The 17,224-nt window shown below is 45.8% G+C and overlaps 2 protein-coding genes across 2 annotated transcripts in view; both read left to right on the top strand.

Annotated features, from left to right (window-relative positions):
* LOC144606088 (2'-5'-oligoadenylate synthase 1-like) overlaps positions 1-17,224 on the top strand; it is a 36,780-nt gene that overhangs the window by 18,650 nt on the left and 906 nt on the right. The window lies entirely within an intron of this gene.
* Positions 3,639-17,163, top strand: LOC144606058 (2'-5'-oligoadenylate synthase 1-like). Its single transcript, XM_078421846.1, has 8 exons — positions 3,639-3,696; positions 4,027-4,065; positions 6,605-6,772; positions 8,347-8,641; positions 13,331-13,506; positions 14,627-14,877; positions 15,671-15,803; positions 16,663-17,163. The coding sequence occupies exons 3-8, from the start codon at positions 6,614-6,616 to the stop codon at positions 17,161-17,163; spliced, it is 1,515 nt and encodes a 504-aa protein (XP_078277972.1). The 5' UTR covers positions 3,639-3,696; positions 4,027-4,065; positions 6,605-6,613.

The following is a 17,224-nucleotide window of genomic DNA, read 5'->3' as shown; positions in this document are numbered from 1 at the left end:
GTGGATTGGAGAATAGCAAATGTTATCCCACTTTTTAAGAAAGGAGGGAGAGAGAAAACGGGTAATTATAGACCAGTTAGTCTGACATCAGTGGTGGGGAAAATGCTGGAGTCAATTATAAAAGACGAAATTGCTGAGCATTTGGATAGCAGTAACGGGATCGTTCCGAGTCAGCATGGATTTACGAAGGGGAAATCATGCTTGACAAATCTACTGGAATTTTTTGAGGATGTAACTAGGAAAATTGACAAGGGAGAGTCAGTGGATGTGGTGTACCTCGACTTTCAGAAAGCCTTCGACTAGGTCCCACATAGGAGATTAGTGGGCAAAATTAGGGCACATGGTATTGGGGGTAGGGTACTGACATGGATAGAAAATTGGTTAACAGACAGAAAGCAAAGAGTGGGGATAAATGGGTCCCTTTCGGAATGGCAGGCAGTGACCAGTGGGGTACCGCAAGGTTCGGTGCTGGGACCCCAGCTATTTACGATATACATTAATGACTTAGACGAAGGGATTAAAAGTACCATTAGCAAATTTGCAGATGATACTAAGTTGGGGGGTAGTGTGAATTGTGAGGAAGATGCAATAAGGCTGCAGGGTGACCTGGACAGGTTGTGTGAGTGGGCGGATACATGGCAGATGCAGTTTAATGTAGATAAGTGTGAGGTTATTCACTTTGGAAGTAAGAATAGAAAGGCAGATTATTATCTGAATGGTGTCAAGTTAGGAGGAGGGGGAGTTCAACGAGATCTGGGTGTCCTAGTGCATCAGTCAATGAAAGGAAGCATGCAGGTTCAGCAGGCAGTGAAGAAAGCCAATGGAATGTTGGCCTTCGTAACAAGAGGAGTTGAGTATAGGAGCAAAGAGGTCCTTCTACAGTTGTACCGGGCCCTGGTGAGACCGCACCTGGAGTACTGTGTGCAGTTTTGGTCTCCAAATTTGAGGAAGGATATTCTTGCTATGGAGGGCGTGCAGCGTAGGTTCACTAGATTAATTCCCGGAATGGCGGGACTGTCGTATGTTGAAAGGCTGGAGCGATTGGGCTTGTATACACTGGAATTTAGAAGGATGAGGGGGGATCTTATTGAAACATATAAGATAATTAGGGGATTGGACACATTAGAGGCAGATAACATGTTCCCAATGTTGGGGGAGTCCAGAACAAGGGGCCACAGTTTGAGAATAAGGGGTAGGCCATTTAGAACGGAGATGAGGAAGAACTTTTTCAGTCAGAGGGTGGTGAAGGTGTGGAATTCTCTGCCTCAGAAGGCAGTGGAGGCCAGTTCGTTGGATGCTTTCAAGAGAGAGCTGGATAGAGCTCTTAAGGATAGCGGAGTGAGGGGGTATGGGGAGAAGGCAGGAACGGGGTACTGATTGATAGTGATCAGCCATGATCGCATTGAATGGCGGTGCTGGCTCGAAGGGCTAAATGGCCTACTCCTGCACCTATTGTCTATTGTCTATTGTCTATTGAATACAGTCCTCACCTGCCCAACCTCTCCCTGGAGCTCAGGCCCACAAGCCCTGACAACATCCTCGTAAATCTTCTCTGCACCCTTTCCAGCTTCCAGTCTGCTACTTAAAACTTACTTGTCTTCACTGAAACAGGGCGCCTGTCCAGAGGTGCTGCCTGACCCGCTGCGTTACTCCAGCCCTTTTGCATCTGTTTCTGTAAACAGACAGCACCTGCAGTTCCTTGTGTCCTCACATAAAACCTATTTTCACCATCGGCCAGTTTTGACAAAAACCCCTCTGAATTGTCATCGCTGTTTCTCTTGTTGCAGTTGCCGCCTGGCCTGTCGATTGTTGTCGCTATCTTTTGAGTTCCTGATGTTGATGTTGACTTCGTTATTTTGCATCGTCAGACCAGGAAATAGAAACTCGACACTTAACCCGATAACGGGGAAATGGAAACCAAGCGCTTTCAAACGCTGGCAGGTCAGGCAGGGATAATGTTGACTTTATCTCAAAAGCAGGGAGACTGTTGACTTTATCTGAGAAAACACGTTTGTCCTCCACTCGTCCGAACCTTAGTTAATTTATAGATTAACCACGGGTTCTTAATTTATAATGAATAATGAAAGGATTGTTTTATCTTGTCTGTTTTGTGTTGTTTGACTGTGAACAGGGGGACCTCCGCACTCTGGTCGAAGTTGCACCCTGGGCTTTGAAAGTGATTTTTTTAAAAATGTTTCTTTTCACCATTAATATCAAACAGAACACGGGGGTTCCTGTTTCAGAGACCACCTGGAACCATTCCCTCAGGAGGGACGTGCAGGGAGGAACTACAGATGCTGGTTTACACCGAAGATAGACACGAAATGCTGGAGGAACTCAGCGGGTCAGGCAGCATTTCTGGAGAGAAGGAATGGGTCGGGTCGAGACTGTCTGAAGAAGGGTCTCGACCAGAGACGCCACCCGTTCCTTCGCTCCAGAGATGCTGCCTGACCCGCTGAGTTACTCCAGCTTTTTGTGTCTATCTTCTGTATCACTTATTGATCGGTGGAGGAAACGGTGAGCTGTGAAGACAGACATACATGTTGATCCGTGGGGAGAGAGAGAGAGAGTGGGCTGGATGTTTGGGACAACAAAACACAAAGTGCTGGAGTAACTCAGCAGGTCAAGGAGCATCTCTGGTGAAAAAGGACAGGTGATGTTTCGGGTGGGGTCGGGAGGGTCAAGACCTGAAACGTCACCTATTCCCTTTTCTCTAGAGATGCTGCGTGGTCAGCTGAGTTACTCCAGCACTTTGTGTCTACCTTTGGTATAAAGCAGCACCTGTGGTACTTTGTTTCTACATCATTCTGAAGGAGTCCTGCTGCAAATGGACGCCAGCCTTACAAAGTGGTAACTAGGGCATGTGATTTTGTAAGAAAAGAAGCGGGGCAATTAGTTTTATGTTGAAACAAGGAACTGCAGATGCTGGTTTACATGGAGGGACACAAAGTGCAAGAGTTACTCAGTGGGTCAGGCAGCATCTCTGGAGAACGTGGATAGGTGACGTTTCGGCTCAGCTTCTCTATCCCCCCCCCCCCCCCCTCCTCTTACCCACTCCAACCTCGCCCTCTCTGAACACACACAGCCCTCCACTCACTTCGCGACAATCCCAACACTGTCATTAAACCCTCTGACAAGAGAGGTGCCGTTGTAGTCTGGCAGGCTGACCTCTACTGTGCTGTCATCTGACCGGCACCTTATAAAGCCTTAGCATTACATCCTTGATTTTATATTCTAGCCCTCTCGCAATGAATGTTCCGGTTTCCTCCCACACTCCAAAGACGTACCGGTTTGTAGGTTAATTGGCTTGGTATGATTGTAAATTGTCCCTCGTGTGTGTAGGGCAGTGTAAGTGTACGGGGGTCGCCCTTGGACTCAGTGGGCCGCAGGGCCTGGATCCGCGCTGCATCTCTAAACTAAACTAAACGAAACTAAACTATGACTGTGCTTCCACAGGTGCTGCCCGACCCACTGAGCTCTACCAGTAGCTTGCTTTTGTTTTGTTTACGTCAAAGCCATTCTCTGCCCTTCCACGTTTGTCAGTCGCTGCTGGGCTGCAACTTCTTCTGACTGATGTCAGAGTCCGGAATCGAAACTTAACCAGAAGGAGAAGTGAATAGAAACCAACGACAATTAAAAATAAACTTCCCTGTTGGACTAATTTGCACCAGGAATCCAACCCTGTGCACAGTGGAGGTGAGTTGTCTTTAGTTTGTGGGATTATTTTTCACAAATCTGATGCATAATTTTACAGATAAACACACAATGAACTGCATGAAATGACAAATGAAGAGGAATATTATTTATGTCATTACACCGTGTTTAATGAGCTGTTGCGGTTTGACATTGTTTCACTGAAAGAGGGAACATGTTACCATGTATCCATGTTAAATTAATCTATCTAATATGTTACCATGTATCCATGTTAAATTAACTATCTAATATGTTACCATGTATCCGTGTTCTCCACAGATGCTGCCTGACCTGCTTAATTACTCCAGCACTTTGTGTCTTTTTTTTCTTTAGTAAACCAGCATCTGCAGTTCCTTGCGTTAAAAAAAAAAGGTATATATATATATATTTAGTTCATTGGCGTTGCCTGAATTTGCACCGAGGTGCCGCCTCTCCGGGTCTCTCGCCAGTTCGCTACGTCCGTTCTCAGACCGAGAGAAGGACGAGACGAGGCGAGAGAAGCCGGAGAGAACATCGGCAGAGTGGCCGAGAGTCGCTGCCGACCCCGCCGCCAAAACAACCCCGCAGCGGCTCAAAGTCATTGTTGTTTACTTGTACTAACAGCCCGGTTATTGATAGCGAACTTATCACACGGTTCAAGGGTAGGGTGAAGGGTCTCCACCCGAATCGTCACCCATTCTTTCTCTCCAGAGATGCTGCCTGTCCCGCTGAGTTGCTCCAGCATTTTGTGTCTGCCTGGAACAAATACGGAGATGCATTTATTCGAGGCAACAACGTGTTGAATGCACATCAGCGCACAGAAGCGAAGACTTTAGGTGATGCTGCAGACTGAAGATTGGTTTTTGATTGAAAGGCATAATTTTTAAAATGTAAAAAAACTAACTCTTTTGAAAATGTAGTTTTCTACTCTAAATAACGGGTGGTTTCTCGATAAAGAATGGTTTATTCCATATCTTAGTTTGGTTTAGCAGATAATGGATGTGATGTGTCAAACGTGATGTCTTATTCTGACTGGTGCTGTTCTATTTAGAAAGTGCTAATGCTTTACTGTTTAATTAAAATTGTTTTCCTGTGGTATATTTAGATTTATACCTGCTCTGTTGAGCAGACGCACTCGCTCACCTGGGCTGGCTTGTTAGTTTCTAACGCTACCCTGTGCACTTTCTCTCCTATTTATCTTCATGAGAGGTCGATTGAGTCAGCTGTTTTGTATACGGGGTATCTGAGCTGAGGCTGAGAGAGAGAGAGAGAGAGAGAGAGAGAGACACAGAGACACACACGGAGACGAGCTTCAGGAATCAGCCAAATCACTGGATGGATTTAAGAGAGAGTTAGATAGAACTCTTCTAGAGGCTAGTGGGTGCGCGCTTGAGAGACATCTAAGAGATTTAATGATTAAAACGTGGAAATTAAAAACACTCCCAAGGGAGAGGAGAGAGAGGGAGGGAGGGGAGGGGATTAACCCGGAGAATGAAAATCCACAAGCGCCTGGCGGTCCAACCCTGAACCGCCCTCAAATACGGGACAACCCAATTTAGCCCAAAATACGGGATGTCCCGGCTAATACAGGACAGTTGGCAACCCTATCAGAGAGTGATACAGCGTGGAAACAGGCCCTTCGGCCCAACTTGCGCACACCGGCCAACATGTCCCATCTGCACTAGTCCCACCTGCCCTCATTTGATCCATATCCCTCCAAACCTGTCCTATCCATGTACTTGTATAACTTTGTTAATCGTTGGGATAGTCTCAGCCTAAACTACCTCTTCTGGCAGCTTGTTCCATCCACATACCACCCTCTGTGTGAAAAAGTTACCCCTCAGATTCCACATGAATCTTTTCCCCTATGGCTATGGCCTCTGGTACTTCCTACAGTCCCTTGTCCAGCGCCCACTCCTGCTAGATGAAAGACTTAATAGCAATCTAAGGGGTAACTTTGTCACACAGTGTGACAGTGGTGACAGTGTGACAGTGGTGACAGTGGTGACAGTGGTGACAATGGTGACAGTGGTGACAGTGGTGACAGTGGTGGTGGGTGTATGGAACAAACTGCCGGAGGAGGTAGTGGAGGCAGGGGCTATCACAACATTTAAGAAACATTTAGACAGGTACATGGATAGGACAGGTTTAGAGGGATGTGCTGGCAGGTGGGATTAGTGTAGGTGGGTCATGCTGGTCGGTGTGGACAAATTGGGCTGAGGGGCCTGTTTCCACACTGTATCACTCTGTGACTGGAAACATCGGCAATCCTTTCTCTCCGCAGATGCTGCCTGACCTGTTGAGTTCTTCCAGCACTTTGTGACTCTCACCAGGGCCCTGTACAACTGCAGAAGGACCTCTTTGCTCCTATACTCAACCCCTCTTGTTATGAAGGCCAACATTGCATTGGCTTTCTTTATTGCCTGCAGTACCTGCATGCTTCCTTTCAGTGACTGATGCACTAGGACACCCAGATCTCATTGTATGTCCCCTTTTCCTAACTTGACACCATTCAGATAATACTCTGCCTTCCTATTCTTACCACCAAAGTGGATAACCTCACACTTATCCACATTAAACTGCATCTGCCATGCATCCGCCCACTCACACAACCTGTCCAAGTCACCCTGCAACCTCATAGCATCTTCCTCACAGTTCACACTACCACCCAGCTTGTATCATCTGCAAATTTGCTAATGGTACTTTTAATCCCTTCATCCAAGTCATTAATGTATATTGTAAATAGCTGCGGTCCCAGCACCGAGCCTTGCGGTACCCCACTAGTCACTGCCTGCCATTCTGAAAGGGACCCATTTATCCCCACTCTTTGCTTTCTGTCTGTCAACCAATTTTCTATCCATGTCAGTACCCTACCTCCAATACCATGTGCTCTAATTTTGCCCACTAATCTCCTATGTGTCTTTTATTACAGAAAATAGTTATGGATTCGTTTCAAATACAACCCCATGAACTGGACAAATTTATTTGCTCACATCTCCAACCTGATGAAAGATTTTTGAAACTAGTGGCTGAGACCATTGACAGGATTTGTACGTTCTTAAAGGACCAATGTCCCTATAAAATCAGTAAAGCTGTGAAGGTGAGATGACAGAATTATACACTGAATGGAAATAGGCAGTGGTACAGAAAATAGACACAGAGTGCTGCAGTAACAGGGACAAGCTGCATCACCGGAGAGAAGGAATGCGTGACGTTTTGGGTTGAGACCCTTCTTCAGACTGAGATTCAGGGAAGAGGGAGACATAAATAAGGACGGGTAAGGTGGTAAGTGTAAGGGTGAAAATGAGACATCAAAAGAGATGCAGCTTAAGGAAAATGTAGAATAGCTTTGTCAGTAAGGAGATGGTGACAACAAAGCAAACAGAGATCAAATGTAATCAGGGGGACGGTCGGACTGGTCGGAGAACTGGGAAGGGGGACGGATGGAGAGAGACAGAAAACAATGGTTACTTGAAGTTAGAGAAGACAATACTCATACCGCTGGGGTGTAAGCTGCCCAAGCGAAATATGAGGTGCTGTTCCTCCAATTTGTGCTGGGCCTCACTGACAATGGGGGAGGCCCAGGACAGAAAGGTCAGTGTGGGTATGGGAGGGGGAGTTAAAGTGTTTAGCTACCAGGAGATCAGACGGGGTTTAGGCAGACTGAGTGGGGGTGTTCAGCGAAACGAACGCTTGGTCTCGCCGATATATAGTCCACACCTGGAACAGCAGATACAGCAGATTATGGTACGGAGTGGAACACAAAGAAGGTCTCAAGATCACTGGTGCATGTGTGAGTTCTACAATCTTAACTGAAGACCAGAACTGCTTAAAATGTGTCTTTCTCCCGATTGTGTGGTGGGGGTGAGGAGGGATGAGAGATGAGAGAGAGATCATTGTGATCATTTCACAGTGGCGCAGCTGGTCGAGGTGCTGCCCTGTGGCCACAGGGACCCGGGTTTGATCCTGACCTCGGGTGATGTCTGTGTGTGGAGTTTGCACCTTCACACTGTGACTGCATGGGTTTCCCACGTGTCCCGATTTCCTCCCACGATCCAATGACCTGTGGGTTTGTAGGTTAATTGGCCTCTGTGAATTGCCCCGGATGTGTAGGGAGTGGAACTGGTGTGAACGGGTGATCGATGGTCGGCATGGACTCAGTGGGCAGAAGGGCTGTATCTTTAAACTAAAATTTCATACTCCTGATTTCTCATGCCCAAGAGATGAGGAGGATTTTCTTTAGCCAGAGGGTGGTAAATCTGCGGAATTTATTGTCACAGACAGTTGTGGAGGCCAAATCTTTGAGCATTTTTAAAGCGGAGATTGACAGGTTCGTGATTTGGGTGTCAAGGGTTACAGGGAGAAGGCAGGAGAATTGGGTTGAGAGAAAAAGATATGAGCAGAATTAGGCCATTTGGCCCATCAAGTCTACTCCGTCATTTAATCATGGCTGATCTATCTCTCACTCCTAACCCATTCTCCTGCCTTCTCCCTATAACCCCTACTGTGTTGCATTTTAATCAGACTCAGGGTAGTATTTTGCTTTTGGAAAGTTGCCAAGCAACGTTCCAAAGGGTTATCTGTAAATTTAACCCAAGTTGCTGACTAAGGCGGTTTTACACATGGATGACACACAAAGGTCCTGATTTTTTTTTTCTTTGTTTTTGTTTTCAGGGTGGATCGTTAGGGAAAGGGACAGCTTTAATAAATAGTTCGGACGCAGATCTTGTCATCTTCCTAAGTTGCTTCAAAAGTTTCCAGGATCAGAGAGACAACAGGCATGAAGTTCTGGATGAAATTCAGAAAATGCTGGAAAAGTGCTCCAGAAGTCTTGCATATGACATTCATGATATTGAAATCAAGATAAGACAAAGCAAGATCCCACCCAAATCTATGAGGTTCATATTGCAATCGACAAAGAGTTCCGCGAAGGTGAAATTTGATGTTCTGCCATCCTATGATGCATTAAGTAAGAATTCATAACAATCTCATGTGACATAGAATTAAAAGTATTATTACACAGAGTCATGCAGCATGGAAACAGGCCCTTCAGCCCAACTGGCTCACACTGACCAAGATGGCCCTCATCCCGCCAACCTGCATTTGGCCCATATCCCTCTAAACGTTTGCTATCCATGTACTTGTCCAAATATCTTTCAACTAATGTGATAGTGCCTGCCTCAATTATCCCCTCTGGCAGCTCTTGCATCTTAAATGTAAATTGAAATCTTCTGTCAGCCTCCACTGTTCATCGTGAAAGATGGGAAGAGTGAAGCTGGCTTGATTTGGTCCAACCAATGACCCATTGTTAGTTAAGCTGTTGCTGGTGTTCAGTTCCTTGGTATCTGGAATTAACTTTTGATTGGAAGACTTTACAAAATGATATATTTTTTCTTTCCATGCAGAATGATTTGCACAGCTGGTAGAGCTGCTGCCTCATAGTGCCAGAGACCCGGGTGCAATCCTGACCTCGGGTGCTATCGATATGGAGTTTGCACGTTCTCCCTGGACCGCGTGCGGTTTTCCCAGGTGTTCTGCTTTCCTCCCGCATCTCAAAAATGTGCATGTTTATAGGTTAATTGGCCTCTGTCAGTTGCTCCTAGTTTGTAGGGAGTGACTGAGAAAGTGGGATAACATAGAACCATTGTGAACGGCACAGACTCGGTGGGCCGAAGGTCCTTGTTCCATGCAATATCTTTAAACTAAACTAGGTGACAATTAGGAGGTATTCTCCTTGCATCTAATGACCACAGAAGGTTCATCTTCCAGAGGAAATCTCAGGCTGCAATCAGAAGTCAATTATCTCCGATATGCCATCCCTCTCCACTGAGCTGATGCTATGGCTGAATCCACACTGACCCTCAGCTCCGAAATCTGCCACCCTCTTCCTCTGCTTTGCTCATATTTCTCATAATTTGATAGTTCTCATAATTTGATGCATCAACATGAACTGATTCATGTTTAACATGAATTAGATTATCCTATCATTCACCATAAAAAGCCTACTGATTGGTTGCACCACAGCTTGGTTTGGGAACAGCTCTGCCCAAGACCACAATAAATTGCAGGGAGTTGTAGATGTAGCCTATTCCACCAGAGACCCCACCATTGACTTCATCTACACCTCATGCTGTCTCAGAAGAACAGCTGACATCATCAAAGACTGGAACCACTCCGGTCATTCCAACTCCCTGCTCCTGTCGGGCAAATAGGTGCCGAAGCTTGAAAGCGTGCAGCGCCAGACTCCACAACGGCTTCATCCCTCTGTTATCAGGCTTCCAAACGGCTCTTCCGTAAGCTGGGGTTGTGTCCGATTCACCTCTACCCCGTTATGGACTTTGGAGAACTAATGGGCCACAACGTGGAAAACTGGAATACTGAGAGTGGGCGCAGCACTAGAGTTGCTGCTTTACAACGCCAGAGACCCAGGTTCGATCCTGACCACGGGTGCTGTCTGTATGGAGTTTGTACGTTCTCCCGCGTGGGTTTTCCCCGGCAGCTCCGGTTTCCTCCCATATTCCAAAGACGTACAGGTTTGTAGCCCAATTGGCTTGGTAAAATTGTAAATTGTTCCTAGTGTTAATAGGGTAGTGTTAGTGTGCAGGGATTGTTGGTCGGTGTGGACTCGTTGGGCCGAAAGGCCTGTTTCTGTACTGTGTCTCAAAACTAAACAATGTTCTGAACTCTATCTTCCTCTTTGCTCCATCTATTTTACATGAGTTTGACTTGATTGTACTTTTATATGGTACTGATTAAACCTAAATCTATATCATTGCTATCTGGCAGTGAACAAATACCCTTCAAAACCGTGGATGGAGAAGTTAGAGGGCAGCTGGATCTTATGACTGTACATGGCCTGCTTCGTCTTGGGGCGGGGCAGCTCTGTTGGTAAGGAGTGATATTCACTCCCTTGCAAGGAGTGACATAGAATCAGGAGATGTAGAATCAGTGTGGATAGAGATGAGGAATTGTAAGGGTAAAAAGACCCTAATGGGAGTCATCTACAGGCCCCCAAACAGTAGCATCGACATCGGGTGCAAGTTGAATCAGGAGCTAAAATTGGCATGTCACAAATGTAATGCTACGGTGGTCATGGGAGATTTCAACATGCAGGTAGACTGGGAAAATCAGGTTGGTAATGGACCCCAGGAAAGAGAGTTTGTGGAGTGCCTCCGAGATGGATTCTTAGAACAGCTTGTACTGGAGCCTACCAGGGAGAAGGCAATTCTGGATTTAGTGTTATGTAATGAACCTGACCTGATAAGGGGACTCGAGGTAAATGAGCCATTAGTAGGCAGTGACCACAATATGATAAGTTTTACTCTACAAATTGAGAGGGAGAAGGGAAAATCGGAGGTGTCAGTATTACAGTATAGCAAAGGGGATTACAGAGGCATGAGGCAGGAGCTGGCCAAAATTGACTGGAAGGAGGCCCTAGCAGGGAAGACTGTGGAACAGCAATGGCAGGTATTCCTGGGAATAATGCAGAAGTTGCAGGATCAATTTATCCCAAAGAGGAGGAAAGATTCTAAGGGGAGTAAGAGGCACCCATGGCTGACAAGGGAAGTCAAGGACATCATAAAAATAAAAGGGAAGAAGTATAACATAGCAAAGAATAGTGGGAACCCAGAGGATTGGGACTCTTTTAAAGAGCAACAGAAGATAACTAAAAAGGCAATACGGGGAGAAAAGATGAGGTACGAGGGTAAACTAGCCAATAATATAAAGGAGGATAGTAAAAGCTTTTTTAGGTATGTGAAGAGGAAAAAAATAGTCAAGGCAAATGTGGGTCCCTTGAAGACAGAAGCAGGGGAATTTATTATGGGGAACAAGGAAATGGCAGACGCGTTGAACCGGTACTTTGGATCTGTCTTCACTATGGAGGATACAAACAATCTCCCAGATGTTCTAGTGGCCAGAGATCCTAGGGTGACAGAGGAACTGGAGGAAATCCACATTAGGCAGGAAAAAGTTTTGGGTAGACTGATGGGACTCAAGGCTGATAAATCCCCAGGGCCTGATAGTCTGCATCTCCGGGTGCTTAAGGAGGTGGCTCTAGAAATTGTGGACGCATTAGTGATTATTTTCCAATGTTCTATAGATTCCGGGTCAGTTCCTGTGGATGGGAGGGTAGCTAATGTTATCCCACTTTTCAAGAAAGGAGGGAGAGAGAAAACGGGAAATTATAGACCAGTTAGTCAGACATCAGTGGTGGGGAAGATGCTGGAGTCAATTATAAAAGACGAAATTGCGGAGTATTTGGATAGCAGTAACAGGATCATTCCGAGTCAGCATGGATTTACGAAGGGGAAATCGTGCTTGACTAATCTACTGGAATTTTTTGAGGATGTAACTAGGAAATTTGACAGGGGAGAGCCGGTGGATGTGGTGTACCTCGACTTTCAGAAAGCCTTCGACAAGGTCCCACATAGGAGATTGGTGGGCAAAATTAGAGCACATGGTATTGGAAGTAGGGTACTGACATGGATAGAAAATTGGTTGACAGACAGAAAGCAAAGAGTGGGGATAAATGGGTCTCTTTCAGAATGGCAGGCAGTGACTAGTGGGGTACCGCAAGGCTCAGTGTTGGGACGGCAGCTACTTACAATATACATCAATGACTTGGATGAAGGGATTAAAAGTACCATTAGCAAATTTGCAGATGATACAAAGCTGGGTGGCAGTGTGAACTGTGAGGAAGATGCTATGAGGTTGCAGGGTGACTTGGACAGGTTGTGTGAGTGGGCAGATGCATGGCAGATGCAGTTTAATGTGGATAAGTGTGAGGTTATCCACTTTGGTGGTAAGAATAGGAAGGCAGATTATTATCTGAATGGTGTCAAGTTAGGAAAAGGGGACGTACAACGTGATCTGGGTGTCCTAGTGCATCAGTCACTGAAAGGAAGCATGCAGGTACAGCAGGCAGTGAAGAAAGGCAATGGAATGTTGGCCTTCATAACAAGAGGAGTTGAGTATAGGAGCAAAGAGGTCCTTCTGCAGTTGTACAGGGCCCTAGTGAGACCGCACCTGGAGTACTGTGTGCAGTTTTGGTCTCCAAATTTGAGGAAGGATATTCTTGCTATTGAGGGCGTGCAGCATAGGTTTACTAGGTTGATTCCCGGAATGGCGGGACTGTCATATGTTGAAAGACTGGAGCGACTAGGCTTGTATACACTGGAACTTAGAAGGATGAGAGGGGATCTTATTGAAACCTATAAGATTATTAAGGGGTTGGACACGTTAGAGGCAGGAAACATATTCCCAATGTTGGGGGAGTCCAGAACCAGGGGCCACAGTTTAAGAATAAGGGGTAGGCCATTTAGAACAGAGATGAGGAAAAACTTTTTTAGTCAGAGAGTTGTGAATCTGTGGAATTCTCTGCCTCAGAGGGCAGTGGAGGCCAATTCTCTGAATACATTCTAGAGAGAGCTAGATAGAGCTCTTAAGGATAGCGGAGTCAGTGGGTATGGGGAGAAGGCAGGAACGGGGTACTGATTGAGAATGATCAGCCATGATCACATTGAATGGCGGTGCTGGCTCGAGGGACCGAATGGCCTACTCCTGCACCTATTGTCTATTGTCTATTGGGTTCATTGGACAGATTTTGTTAAAGATTTGTCTTTTGACCATCTCCCGTTAATCATTTAATTTCTTCCAGCACCACTGTACAACTACAGTGCAGCGCATCTCGAATTAATCAATTTTGTAAATGGAAATGCGATCATGGATGGAGAATTCTCCCCCTGCTTCACTGAACTTCAGACAGAATTTGTGAAACGGCAACCATCAAAAGTTAAAGACTTGATTCGCCTAATGAAATATTGGTACAAGTTGGTGAGTGACGTGAGAACAGGATCATTGTTAATCACTGACACCATGGGAGGATAGAGTCACAGAGTGATACAGCGTGGAAACAGACCTTCGGCCTAACGTGCCACACCGGCCATGTCCCAGCTACAGTAGCCTCATCTGCCTGCGCTTGGTCCACATCCCTCCAAACCTGTCCTATCCATGTACCTGTCTAACTGTTTCTTAAACGTTGGGATAGTCCCAGCGTCAACTACCTTCTCTGGCAGCTTCTTCCATACACCCAACCACCCTTTGTGTGAACACTTTACCCCTTAGATTCCTATTAAATCTTTTCCCCTTCACCTTGAACCTATGTCCTCTGGTCTTCGATTCCCCTAGTCTGGGCAAGAGATTCTGTGCATCTATTCCTCTCATGATTATATAAACCTCTATAAAATCACCCCTCATCCTCCTGCACTCCAAGGAATAGAGACCCAGCCTACTCAACCTCTGCAGTAGATGTTGGTCCAAAACTAAAATGAGCGCTTGCTTCAATGTCTCATTTTCCACCTTCTTAGGCACTTGCATTTTGGTGAGAGGGGCATTGTTTGAAGGACATTTGCGCGGCATATTTTTTTACACTGCCGGGGGTGGTGGTGGAGCCAAATACAATTGACCGATTCTTTATCAGTAAGTGTGTGAGGGGTTATGGGGCGAAGGCAGGAGAATGGGGTTGAGAGGGGAAAATAGATCAGCCATAATTGAATGGCAGAGTAGACCTGATGGGCCGAATGGCCTAATTCTGCCCCGAGAGGGGGTAGTTGAGGCAGGGACTATTATACCATTTAAGAAACATTTAGATAGGTAGATGGGTATGACAGGTGTAGAGGGATATGAATCAAACGCAGGCAGGTGGGACTGGTGCAGATGGGACATATTGGCCAGTATGGACATATTGGGTCGAAGGGCCTAGAGTAAGACTGACTCTAGAACTTATGAACCATGGTGGCATTTAAGAGACATGGATACGCAGGGAATGGAGGGATGGGATTATGTGCAGTCAGATAAGAATTGGTCTTATCATTATAGCACGGACATTCCAGTGCTGTGCAGTTCCATATTCCATAATATTTGCTTATTAAGATTTGTCACTAATTTTCTCCAGCATGTCAAGCCACGGAAATCAGAGTTGAGAGGTGGAGCACGACTCCCTGCAAAATATGCGGTGGAGCTAATGACCATCTATGCCTGGGAACAAGGTAATCATCAGGAGAGATTTGATACTGCCCAAGGGTTCCGTACAGTCCTGGACTTGATCTGCCGCCATCAGGATGTCTGCATCTACTGGACAGATTACTATGATGTCACAAATCCAACCTTGGCCGACTTTTTAACCAAGAAGCTCCATGGCAATCGGTAAGACACTGTGGACTATTCCAATTACAGGTGCTCCTCGACTTACCCACTCCTCCCCCTTCCCCCTCCCCTCAATCGCCCTCAAGCCCCCTTATCCTCCCCCCCCCCATCTCTCCCTTTCCTTCCCTAGGAGATAGATTTAAACTTTATAATGTGAATAACTTTAAAAATATAACACTAATTTCAATTAAACTTCTTCCATTACCACCAAAGGGATGACGGTGAGTAAGGTAGGCCTAAAAGTGTCGCGTTATCGTGTACCGTTTTGGCTGTAGTTCCAGAACAAACAAATGAGAGTTTTAGTATAAAGAGGTCTAGAGATACAGCATGGAAACAGGCCCTTTGTCCCACCTGGTCGACACTGACCATCAATTCCCTTTTTCACACTAGTTCTGTTATCCCACTTTCACATCCACTCCCTGCACATTTGTGGCAATATTTTATAGAGGCCAATTAACCGACAAATCCGCATGACTTAGGAAAGTGGGTGGAAACCAGAGCACCCGGAGGAAAACCACGCGGTCACAGAGAGAGTGTGCAAAGTCCCCTCAGGCAGCATCCGAGGTCAGGATGGAACCCGGGTCACTGGCGCTGTGAGGCAGCAGCACTACCAGCTGCGCCACCGTGCCGTCCTTGATTGAAATACTAATTTCTGCACAGAATCACGAGATAATCCTATGTAATTGCAGAATTGATATGCAATAATAACAAATACCATGGCATTCACTGTCATTTTGTCAGCAAATGCCGGCTCAAAGTTAAGTGTTGTTATTTAATTGGTTTTATTTTTCAGAGCATTAATTCTTGACCCAGCCGATCCAACTGGAAACGTGGCTTCATCAGATGGTTGGAATGTGATGCAGAATGTAGCCAGGAAATGTCTAAGCATGCCTTGTGTCAGTAACGTCCAAGCTTGGAATGTCCAGGTAAAATGGTTTAAAGGAATGATGGTGTTTTGCTGAGGGGGTGACGAGATACCTTTATACTTCACCACTGCCACACTGTAAGGACCAGACCTCCCACCATTGACTCCACCTGCACTTTGCCCTTCCTCGGAAAAGCAGTCAACGTAATGAAAGACTTGTCCCACCCCGGTCATTCCTTCTTCTCCCTGTTCCCCTCAGGCAGAAGATACAGAAGGTTGAAAGCGCGCACCACCACACTCACGAGCAGCTTCTTCCCCTCTGTTATCAGGCTTGTGGACAGTCCTCCCATAAGCTAGAGTACTCTCCCCACCTCCACCCCATTGTAGACTGTCTATGGTCTTTGCCGGAGGAGGAGTTGAGGCAGGTACGATCACAACATTTAAAAGACATTTGGAGAATTGAATGGATAGGAAAGGTTTAGAGGAATAAGGGCCAAACACAGGCAGGTGGGACTAGCGTAGATGGAGCATTTTGGTCGGCATGGACAAGTTGGGCTGAAGGGCCTATTTCCATGCTGTATGACTCTATGACTATATTCAATGGTCTGGGCTTTTAATGAATAGTGAATTGAGGCCACATCCATTACCATTGTTCCCTGATCAATCCAGGCGGAAAGGTGCCGTTTACTTTGGCTCCTATTCTGTGCATCTACCCAATCTATTCCTCTCATGATTTTGTGCACATCTGCAAGATCTCCCCTCATCCTCCTGCGCTCCAATGAATAAATCTCGTGTTCCAAGTGCACCCGATGACCCCTAAAAGAATGGGTGTCCACCATCTCACTCTCTTGTTATGTGTCTTGTGCAAAATGACACGGAATGACATTTTATTTATTGCCATGTTTGCTTGTGACCCACAGCCAGTGAAGACATTTGAAATCACTGTGACCAGCCCGGATGGTAAATCGTTACGACTAAAGGACAACATTTATAGCAAGGTCTCTGAAGTCAAACACAACATTCAGGAAAAATGGACCATTCCAGTCTCCCAGCAATGCCTGACATTCAATGGCACCATTTTGGATGATGGCAAAACCTTGTTGGATTCCAGCATCTTCTTTGATGCGACGATCCAGCTGCTCACGCTAATGGATATATTTGTCGATTACAATGAGCGTAATCTGACAATTCAGGTTTCACCAAACGACAAGGTTTCAAGTTTAAAAAATAACATTGAATCTCTAGAGCGCCTCCAACGAAGTCAGTACTACTTGACCTTTCAATCTAAGCCACTTGAAGATAAACAGATGCTGAAAGATTACGGCATTAAGCAGCATTCTACCATCTATGTCAAGCTGCAACTGCGCGGTGGCAATGAACTCCAATGTTCCAGTGCAGAGGGTCACAGTTACACAGTCTGAAAATCAATAGCAATGCGAAAGACTTTTAATTAAGTTATTATCATTGAGAGCAATTATCTGG

Source organism: Rhinoraja longicauda, chromosome 25, assembly GCF_053455715.1.
Source record: "Rhinoraja longicauda isolate Sanriku21f chromosome 25, sRhiLon1.1, whole genome shotgun sequence".
In the NCBI taxonomy this organism is placed as follows: Eukaryota; Metazoa; Chordata; class Chondrichthyes; order Rajiformes; family Arhynchobatidae; genus Rhinoraja; species Rhinoraja longicauda.
Note: the sequence above shows the minus strand (reverse complement) of the source record. Positions and strands in the feature narration are given on the sequence as shown.